The sequence below is a fragment of the Lactuca serriola genome, chromosome 9, assembly GCF_051521515.1.
Source record: "Lactuca serriola cultivar US96UC23 chromosome 9, Lser_US96UC23_V15, whole genome shotgun sequence".
Classification (NCBI taxonomy): Eukaryota; Viridiplantae; Streptophyta; class Magnoliopsida; order Asterales; family Asteraceae; genus Lactuca; species Lactuca serriola.
In genome coordinates, this window is record NC_136416.1 from 12,783,705 (window position 1) to 12,794,899 (window position 11,195).

The 11,195-nt window shown below is 33.9% G+C and overlaps 1 protein-coding gene across 1 annotated transcript; it reads left to right on the forward strand.

Annotated features, from left to right (window-relative positions):
- Positions 1 to 860: 860 nt before the first annotated feature.
- Positions 861 to 4,348, forward strand: LOC145072678 (protein NPGR2-like). The gene is made up of 6 exons (XM_079019144.1): positions 861 to 1,167; positions 1,527 to 1,820; positions 1,906 to 2,158; positions 2,275 to 3,500; positions 3,635 to 3,788; positions 3,881 to 4,348. The coding sequence occupies exons 2-6, from the start codon at positions 1,551 to 1,553 to the stop codon at positions 4,213 to 4,215; spliced, it is 2,238 nt and encodes a 745-aa protein (XP_078875270.1). The 5' UTR covers positions 861 to 1,167; positions 1,527 to 1,550; the 3' UTR covers positions 4,216 to 4,348.
- Positions 4,349 to 11,195: the final 6,847 nt, after the last annotated feature.

Sequence of the window (11,195 nt, forward strand, 5' to 3'; positions counted from 1 at the left end):
TGAAAAATGAAAAAAAAAATCTTTATATACTAAAATCCAAACAGTAGATAAATGGGCGAAACAGTAGACCATTTTAACCACATACGGTTTCGTGGGCTAGTTTGGGACAAATCCTAATTTTTGGTTAAAAATTGTTAATCACTTCTTTAATTTAGCTAAATTAGTAATTGTCCCTTATTTTTTATGTTTATTTTGATGTAGAATGATACACTAAAAATTATGTTAATATTCTTGTATTAAAATTAGATGTTGGAGTAAAATCGTATATACAAGCTAAGCCTATCATACATTTAAGTTTATAAACTCATTAGAGTATGATATTTCTATCAATGTGAGATTTATTTCCACACTCATTTCATTTGCTAATTTTTATTATCAAATACCCAACTTTAATTATATATATCTCATTCACATATATTCCATTTTGGACATACATATATTGTTTTGAAGATTTCACGGAGTAGAGCATAAACCCAATTAGAGTTAATTATATACATATATACTATATATTTATATATGTCTAAAATTAATAAAATTATAAATATTTATATTAAAATTTCCTAACATAGATTACTTCTAACATTATCATTTTCCTTGCGATCAAATGTTAAAAAGAAAAAAAATTAATAATAATAGATTAATATCTGTAAATGAGAGTGCATTTAAATCCAGTTGGCAAGATAAGAGCCTAGTGAGACTGACAGTTAACCCCTTAAACTCCATGGGCCTTCCTTATTCTTTTTCAAATTAAATTTGTCCATACTCAAATACCCAATTCCTTTTTTTATTATTTTCTTTCCAACTGCATTTATTTCACACAATAAAATAAAACAATAATAAATGAAGATTACAAATATAAACTTCAATCTTACGGTTCAAGATTCTTCGATATCTCCTTGTTTCCAGCTTTAAAAGAATTCTTTCTATACCGGTATACGTTTCTTTAGACCTTCAATTCAATTCATCAACTAAAGCAAAGAAATCTAGTTTCAGTATTTGAATGTAGTTTCTCGATAAAGAAAAAAGAAAAGCGAAGAAAAGCTCCAAGCTTTATTTGATTCTGTTGTGTTGATCAAAAGCCTTTTGAATATAGTTCTGATTGAAACTGAAGATGGGTTCTGATTTTCATGTGCCATGTTTCCTCAATTTCAGTTGCCATAAAGAAAGGTAATCCTGTTCTTTATAAATATAATTTTCCGTTTTCTGAATCAACACCGGGTGTTCTTGTAACTTCAATGTTTTATCAACCATATATTCAGAAATCTGCTTAGGGTTTTGCGGGTTTTTTTATTAGGGTTTTCAGGGATTGAATTGGGCAGATTTTGTTATCTTCTTGACCGGAAATTGGGAATTTCCAATTGGGTATTTGATTGTTTCAAGATCTTTCCAATTACAAGTCAACTTTAATACTTTTCTGATAATTGATGTTGTTAAACTGCTTATGATTTCACGAAATTATACTTACAAAACACCGAATTTCTTATCTGATTCGAGGGTTATTGATCATTGGTTTTGTGTGGTTAAAGATTTCTCGAGGGTGGAAAGAGAGTATGAGGAATAGTAATCCGATTCCGACTAGAGAGCGAAACCAGAATAGACCAAACCTGAGGTTCAGAAAAGTCGTGCAGTGCCTGTGCTCGTGTAAACGATCAAATAGCCCAAATGAGATGATCCCTTCATCAGAATCGACAGGGACGAAGGACTACTCAATTAGTCTTTATTCTTCTCAAACTGTAGGGGAGAACGATAAGAAACCGGATACAGTTAGTATTGAAGAAGCAGAGTTATCGCTTCGCGAAAGTGGTTCTCTGAATTATGAGGTCCGTTTTCCAATATTTTCCATCAATGCATTAATTAAAAAAGAAAGAAAGAAATACTCATAAATCGTAGTATATTTTTATGCAGGAAGCAAGAGCATTGTTAGGAAGATACGAGTATCAGAAAGGAAACATTGAAGCGGCTCTTCATGTCTTTGAAGGGATAGATATCGCCACCATTACTCCAAAGATTAAAATTAGTCTAGCTATAAGAGCGCAGCCTCGTAAAAAACGTTCTCATAATTACGCAACTCCACCATTATCACCACACGCTCTTAGTCTACTTCTAGAAGCAATTTTCTTAAAGTCAAAATCGTTGCAGATTCTCGGTCGATATAAAGGTATTGATTTAGTTCTTCATATTTTTCACGGGATACAGTGAAAAACTTCGTGATTCGTGTCGATTCTTAAATCTTACGTCTCCCTTTTCTTTTTCTTTTTTGTTTTTTTTTTTCAGAAGCTGCTCGATCATGCAAAGTTATACTCGACATTGTTGAATCATCATTACCGGAAGGGTTGCCGGAGAACTTTGGTGCCGACTGTAAATTACAGGAGATTCTGAATTCCGCCGTGGAATTGCTCCCGGAGTTGTGGCAACTTTCCGATTCACCCCAGGAAGCCATCTCATCATTCCGGCAAGCATTACTCCATCACTGGAACCTCGATGATGAAACAAAAGCAAAAATCGAATTGGATTTTGCTATTTTTCTTCTCTATAGTGGCGACAAAGAGGCGGCTCCGCCAAATCTCCGGTCACAGATGGACGGCTCGTTTATACCTAGAAGTAACATTGAAGAAGCAATTCTACTTTTGATGATTTTACTAAAAAAAATTAATTTAAAGAAAATCAAATGGGACCCATCGGTGTTAGATCATCTTTCTTACGCGTTATCTGTTTCCGGCGGACTCGGGGCTCTCGGAAAGCAATTGGAATCGTTGATTCCGGCGGTTGTTGACCGGAGAGAAAGGTATCTCCTTTTATCCCTTTGTTACTACGGGCAAGGCGATGGTTTATCGGCTTTGAATTTACTAAAAAACATATACAAACAAGAGGATCCGAATTGTGTACCGGCTTTACTACTCGCATCAAAAATCTGCGGAGAGAATCCCGATTCCGATTCCGATTCCATGGAAGAAGGTGTACGTCTCGCGAAAAGAATCATTCATTTGGAAAACAATTGCGACGAGATGGTTGGTGTCGCGTATTCTTTATTGGGTGTTTCACTTTCCGGTTATTCGAAATCCGCTTTGACTGATTCCGAAAGAGTTGAGCGACAATCGGAGGCGATGAAGGCTTTGGAAACTGCTGGAAGGTTGACCGGAATGAACGATTCCAGAGTTGTTTATGAGCTCAGCTTACAAAATGCTGAGCAGAGGAAACTGGATGTGGCTCTTGGACATGCGAGACATTTGATTAAACTGGAAGGCGGGTCGGGCCTTAAAAGTTGGTTGCTATTGGCCCGAATATTCTCGGGCCAGAAACGGTTTTTGGAAGGGGAAACTATTATTAATGCTGCTTTGGATCAAACTGGGAAATGGGATCAAGGAGATTTGTTGAGGATGAAAGCCAAGCTTCAAATCGCACAGGGTCAAGTAAAGAATGCTATTGAGACTTATACACAGCTTCTTGCTGTTCTTCAAGTCCAGAATAAAAGTTTTGCAACACAAATGACGAATCTCAAGGTAATTTGTAACTAATTTTGTTACTTTTTCTTGATATTTTGGTCATTAGGCTAATTACTAAAACGGGTAGGGAAGTCTTTCTGGAGATGCAAAATAACGTTGACTTTTCGTTTTGATGTTTGACCTTTTGATAGGTGGCTGGAAAACGTCATAAAGATTTGGAATTAGAAACATGGCATGATTTGGCGATGTTGTACATAAGTTTATCACAATGGCGTGATGCGGAGGCATGTCTTTTAAAATCTGAGGCTATCAGTTACTACTCGTCGTCCCGATGGTATATCACCGGTACGTAAACGTTCCCGTGATTAAAGTCAAGGGTAGTTTAGTAATTTCGCATTTACCCTAAAAAAGGAAAATCATGTTTGTTGGTTATATAGGTTTGTTATATGAAGCAAAGGGTCTCGAGAAAGAAGCTCTAAAAGCCTACGAAATGGCTCTAGATATCGACCCGAGTCATGTGCAAAGTCTTGTGTCCATGGCTATGGTTCTCAAGCGGCTTGGGGGTGGGTTAGGGTCAGGGTCAGGGTCTGGACCGGTGGTGAGAAGCTTGTTGACGGAAGCATTGCGGGTGGACTGGATGAACTCATGGGGTTGGTATAATCTGGGCCAGTTTTATAAAGAAGAGGGTCCCATGTTTATAAAGGAAGCTGTGGAGTGTTTTGAGGCTGCCAGTGTGCTCAAGGAGACTGAACCGATTGAGCCGTTTAGATGAGTCGAATATAATTGTGGATTTAAGTACATAAAATGGGGGTTTTTTACCTTTTAGATTAGTAAATGAAATTGTTGCATAAATATTACACAAAACAACAAAATGAGAGATCTCATTGCCGTTTTGGCTTTTTAAAGAGTCGTTTTTATGGTTATTGGTCAGATTGGTTTGCATAAATAAATACTACTAAAATGACCATGTTGTTTGTTACATTATATTGCGTAACGTGTGTTCGTTAAACAACATACTGCAGTATATTAGAACATTAAGGGGTAACATTTTGTGAAAATTTAAAACTCGAAAAATATACAGAAAATTAAAAAAATCAAATTAGTTAAATAACAAGGATTTCTAGAAAATAACATCAGGTTGTTTACAAAACAAGTAAAGTCCACTCTAATAAATAAAGAATTTTTTGTCATATGTCCTCTTCTTCTTCATTTGGACACATGACATTTTTAGAATTTTAGAATTTTCTATTTTCCGCTTATCATTTTATTGTATTTTTTATTTTATTAAATTGAAATTTCATATTTAATATGTATGGTAATATATATGTAACGTATTTATTAGAAAAAAATTATATATGTAATGTATTCAATACATTATAATAATTCAAACTTTTTTCTCATTTTTCTTATAAATTCAAACTTTTTCCAATTGTTAAAATTTCATATTTATTTTTTTTTAAATAAACTCAGATAATACATTGGTCTCACACCTAGTGACAGAAATATAATGCACCATGTTAGAATTCGTGAGTGAATAAAAAGCTAACATATAAGGAATATAAAAATAAGATTAAAATAAAACCAGATATTACTTTATCACAAAGTTTTTTCATACACCATAAACAACCAACAATGATAATATATTTAGCAACTTATTTATCTTCTTTCCATGTATTTCTCCTTACCATGTATATCTCATTGTAATCTTTATTTATTTGAAATGAATGCAACCTAAGCGACACTTCAGTGAAAATTATCATGGTATCAGAGCCGACTAACCCTAAAATCTGATCCTCTTCGTCGATGCTACAACCTCAACCCAACCTATCCGTCAGATTCTATGGTCAACAATGATAACATTCAGCCAAAGCCTCCTTTTCACCTTTTTAATTTACACGACCTCCAACATTCTTCACAAAGTCAAAATGCTTGATGACACTAAAGTAACTTACTCATCTTAGGTAAAACTTTTCCGATCCATACTTACAGCGACAAACTTTCAAATCACACACCACCACTGACGTTCACCGATTATGCCTAAGAACTATAAATTGAGATTAATGTCCATGTCCATAATCAAACCCTAATTTCCACCACCCATCACAACCTTAGTAAGACACTATTCTACCATCGAAAGTTGATAAGGTGGAAATTTGAATGATGTGTAGTCGGCACGAGACCCATGCGATCCATTGAGTTATAATGAATTATCGCAATTATCGCAGCAACGAGTAGAGACCGCATCACCTTTTTATCTAAAATTACTATGGTTATATGAGTAGCAGATACCATCAAACAAACCATAACCGATTTAACAAGTCATTTGCAACTTCACAATCTAAAATTGTTCATACTTACATATGTATGGCATAATCTTTAAGATAACCATATGATTAATAAGTTTATGGGACACACCGGAATGACCTACTTCTATGCGTCCTTGAAGACAAATCTACGGCCTATGAGGCTTGATATTACTAGAAAACATCATTCACACCAACAAAGGATCACGGGCAATGACATTGGAGCAAGAATTTAACAACATTAAACTTAAACCAAATGTAATGTCTAAACTAGCGGCCTACGCAGACATAGGCTTATTTTCCAAGCATCGAAGATGATGCTACTAAATCTTAAGCTTCGGGAAATAATGGATAAATTGTTGTTATGACCCTAAAAGGTCTCAACACAAAGGGAAAAAAGCGGTATCATCATCCTCAAACACAAATCAAGATAATACGACAACACTACTAAATAGTTGAACTCACCAATTCAAACAAAGAAAATGTGGTGGAAAAAATGATATTGAGCAGATTAGTAGTGTATCAAGGAATTAGATGAAAGATCATTATGCCCAATAGTCATTATAAAATGATAATGCTAATGATATATGATCCTATAGGGTGACACCTTATAGGAACTTACTACTAATTGATTATTTATTAAAATAATTTTGATTATTAATAAATATCAACACTTGTATTTGATTGGAAAAATATTATTTTATAAATATAATATTTTGCCAACATATTGAAATTTATTGTTTCTAATAAATAATAATAATAAGAGACAAAAACTTGTTATATTTATATGGTATGAATATAGATAAGTTATGTACGTTTATTTTGGACTTGTTAAAGTTCATTAATAAATAACTAGCACATATAATTATATAGTTGTAAAAATGAAATGGAAAAGAAACTTGGTTTTGTTTTCTTTACCACAACCATAGGTCCACCTCTTTAAGAGAGGGGTTGCTTGTTGGTTCATATCTTACACACTTATCCCTTGTGACATTGCTTGTTTGACTTTGTAGAATGTATGACTCAAAGGTACATATGTCTAGATATATAAAAAAAAGTGTAAGTAACCAAAAACTATGAGCTTTTTGATCACTTATTCTCTTGTTTTTGGCTGCCATTTTCGTCGTTTTGCCTCTGCCTCCCCTCTCCTCTTTGTGTTGTAATTTGGTGCAAGTATAAAGGTTTCATATGTTGCTTCTCCTTAAGCATATTTTAGTATATGTCTTGATAGCTTAAGAACAACATATATACAAGTGAAGAATAGAATCTTTGGTGGTTAATTCATGTTTGATGGATACATTATAGAGAGTTTCTACTTTGGAGTTTAATGTCATCTTCATCAACTTCTTAATTAACAAAATGAATCAAAGTCTTCAAAGGTTGTAAACTTCTTCCTTTCTATGGTTGTTTAAATCTTCCTAAGCTTTCCAAAATGATCATTGATGAGTAAAATGGTTTTAGTTTATTAAAAATGTAAAATTGCTTTTGTTGCTAATCACGTCAAGTTTGACACTATAATTAGATTACTTTTTTAAAAAACAAAAAAAATCCAACATTAGAGATGCAAAAAAAATGCAAATCTTGCATGAGTAGATGTGTATGATGAAGGAAAGATGAATGGAAAAAGATATATGGTTTTTTCTTCAAACATATAACAATTTAAATAGATCAATGTTGAATACAGCACCTGTTCGCAAGCAGAAGTTTCCATTTTTTGGAATAAATGTAATATATAAAAGAAATTGGAATTTGTTATGCATTTGGTTAAAATGAATGTCAAAGCATTTGAAAAGTAAATTATGTAATATTATTGAAATACATTTTTATTGGTTTTTGTATAACTTATTATTATATTTAATAAAGAAGATAAACCTTTCATCTAACTACAATTTTTATTTATTAAACTCTTATCCTCTCAAATATATATTTTTCTATTAAATTTTCATATTATATATAAAGCAAAACGATTGCTTTACAAAAAAAAATGATAAAAAACAATTAATAAATTTCTTGCTTTTGGGCTAAGGTCTCTTACGGATGGAAAGAAATGAAAAACATGTGTGTGGATGTGGGTGTATGAATATGCATGTTTGTATGCATGGAGAATTGGTTCGTGTGAGGTAAGGTGGGTATGTGGTAGGTGGGTATAGGGGTGTTGTTCTATCTGACGTGATGTCAGTGTGAGCTTGTGGGCGTATGCGTATGGATAGAAGTGTGTGAAAGATGATGGCAATTTGTTTACATTTGACGAATATTGGTTAAACTAAAGAGGATGTGTGACTATATTTTTATCTTTTTAATAAAATAAAATGATCCTTATTTTTAGCCAAAGAATGACCAATTCATTCACTCACATAATTTAATGCAATTCAAAGAATTCCAAATTCCTTTAATTTTATTAACCAAACCTAATTTCTACTAGAATTTATATTACAGTTCTTCCAAGTTCGAAATCCATGAACCGAACACGGCCTTAGAATATGACATTTTGTTTTAATTATCGTTTAGGATTTTAATTGTCGTTTTATGAATTTAATTAACGATATATATATATATATATATATATATATATATATATATATATATATATATATATATATATATATATATATATTAATGAAATGTTAGTTTAAAAGATTATGCTGAACAAGAAGGATGGTATGGTTCCATTCCCATGTCTATAGATCTTCTTTATTAATTAAGTTTGGGCATCCGATTACCAATGTGGCAAAAAAAATATATGTGGGTAAAAGAGGTCGCAACTAAAAGTCAGAGAAGGTCGCTTGTCAAAAAAAACAAAAATCGAAAAATGACTAAAAAGAGGGGGTGATTTGAAGAAAATAACCAAGGAAAAACACATTTCAGAAAATGACAAAAAAATTTGTGATTTCGACCCTACGAAATATGATTTGGGATAATCCAAAAAATGCAATTTGAAAATCAGGCAACTTCCAAATTCGAAACACATAAAAGTATACATTGTTGTTTTGTGTTCTTGAGAGATAGAACAAATCAAAACATGATTTTCGTGTATATATGAGTTCCAATCCTTTTTTTGGAACCAGAGAAAGGTTCTTATACTAGGGGAAAAGAGGTTATAGCGGTTGCTTCCAGATTTAGCGTCAAAACTAGTAGTTATGAGACATAACTAACGCTTGCATCATCAAGATGTCATCAGGAGAGTTTTGGCGGGAAATTGCATGGAGCTAATGTAAAATCCGTTTAGGTTTCGGGGGCTCTGCCCCTTGGACCCCGCTAAGGGCGTTGCCCCTAGACCCCACCAAGGAGTTGCAACCCGTTGGAACCCTATACCCAAGGGCACTGCCCTCGAACCCTCGTATTCCCAAGTTCACATTTATCACACCGAGCCTCCAAGCTCGGTTAGTAAATGAAGTTTGGTCTAGCTCATTATTAATAATAATTATACTAAAATATGTTGATAACACTATAATTAGTAACAAATAACATACTAATGCCCTAATCCTTTCACTAAACCCTTTGAATATTTTTTTACCACACATGCACAGATGAATAAACAAGCCCTCCAATGATGACGACGAAACTCCATGATCAAAAGAGGTGTTATGGTGGTGTTGAGGTGATGTTGTCGATAGTGTTGAGAAGGAACACGGTGGCACTAAGAAGTTATCACCGTTGTCGTCGCTTGAAAAAAGGTATTTGTGTTGTCGATTTCATGATTTAGTAGATTTCATGATACCCTCCATGATCGCAGAGGTGCTTTGGGAGAAGATGGAGGCAACGCGATATGTAAAATAGGGGGGATATTTAGGTTTGAAGGTAATAAGCTAGGGAAATGGTTCAAACTTGTCTTTCAGATGAATGGTTAGAGGACCATTAAGAGGCTATGACATAATCATAATTAAAAAGTTAACGACTAAATGGTTCATTCGGCCTAGGGGTGTAAATGAGCCGAGTCGAGTCAAATACTACCAAGCTCAAAGTTCGGCTCGACTAAAATACTCGAGCTTGAAACTCGGCTCGAACTCGACTTGAGCCTTGATTTTAAGCTCGAGCTCGGGCTCGTGAAATACTCGACAGTCTTGAGCTCAGCTCAACTCGGCTCGACTAATATTTAAAAAATAAAATCAAAATCACTAAATTGAGTAAGAAATATTAAACATTCCACATGCAAATGTCCAAACTACCAAAAAACCACTATTAATCACATAATATCAATATAACATCAATCATATATGTCATAAATGAACAATTATAAAGAAATGACATATATGTAAATTACACTAAGCTCGACTAAGCTCGCGAGCCTTACGAGGTGAGTATTTTAGTACCCGAGCTCGGCTCGACAAGGTACTCGAGTAGCTCGAGCTCGAGCTCGGCTCGATTAAGGTCGAGTCGATTTCGAGTATTTTCCGAATCGGTTTAGAGTTTCTTGCGAGTTGGCTTGTCTCACTTATACCCCTAATTCGGCCCCTTAGTCAATAAAACTTTGAATGGTTCATACCATATTAAGCAAATTGTTAAGAGGTTACTTATCGCTTAGTCAACCAAACTTTAGCCAAAGCTTCAGACTATATCTCACATAATCTAACGAATCGTGTCCGGTTTTTTCACACTTAACCAAACTCTTACTTTCATGTAATATATTTTTTGGCATGGCCATTCCATTGATTTTAAATGGCATGTACCAACAGTAAAACACAGGCCCATAAAATTTTAGATTAGCAACGGATATCAACGGCTTAATGAATGATTAATGACGGATAGTGATGAATATTATCAAGGTGTTGGTGATTTGTTCACTAATTGTATTTAAGTGTAATGGGTTGACTTGTTGACCAAAATCAATATTGATGAATATTAAACAAGTAAGGAAGGTTGATAGTTTATTCAAAATTAAAAGTAGACTATCATTTAAGGGCGAAGCCCCTGAAGGAACAGGGGTCCGGGGCAGCGCCCCTGGGAGCGGGGTCCAAGGGGCAGAACCCCTGGCTAGGTATTAATCCTTATTAGAATATTTGACCCGTTTTTTGGCTTGGTATTAATCCTTATTGAAAACCCAAATTTATGACAGTTTTTGACAGTTTTCAGACAAATGAGGTATGTAACCAATTTTGGTCTGTTTTTTGGTACTAACGAATTCATACATCAAATTCTCTATTCTTAATCTCTTCTAAGTCTTATCCAATCAAAGATTATGGAATACCACACAAATACTTTGATTTGATTGTGAAATTACAATTCTCAGAATATCCAAGTGTTTTGATTATCGTAAAATTCTAACTCAAGAGATTAAATTTCCGGGGCCTTCCCGACACAGGAAATTAATTATAGATCTCCAAATATAACTCAAGCTCCTTAGTAAATGTTAACTTAATATCATGGCGGCCTTTTTTTTTTTTTTTTTTGGCAGTTTACACGTAAACATGATGTGGATTTGAAGTATCACTTTGCCTTTATGTTATCCATT

What these genes read in the sequence shown, in the direction of transcription:
- LOC145072678 (XM_079019144.1), top strand. Translation starts at nt 1,551, where the DNA reads ATGAGGAATAGTAATCCGATTCCGACTAGAGAGCGAAACCAGAATAGA. An exon ending in GATTCTCGGTCGATATAAAG is followed by an intron (nt 2,159 to 2,274) that starts GTATTGATTTAG and finishes TTTTTTTTTCAG; the next exon opens with AAGCTGCTCGATCATGCAAA. An exon ending in CACAAATGACGAATCTCAAG is followed by an intron (nt 3,501 to 3,634) that starts GTAATTTGTAAC and finishes ACCTTTTGATAG; the next exon opens with GTGGCTGGAAAACGTCATAA.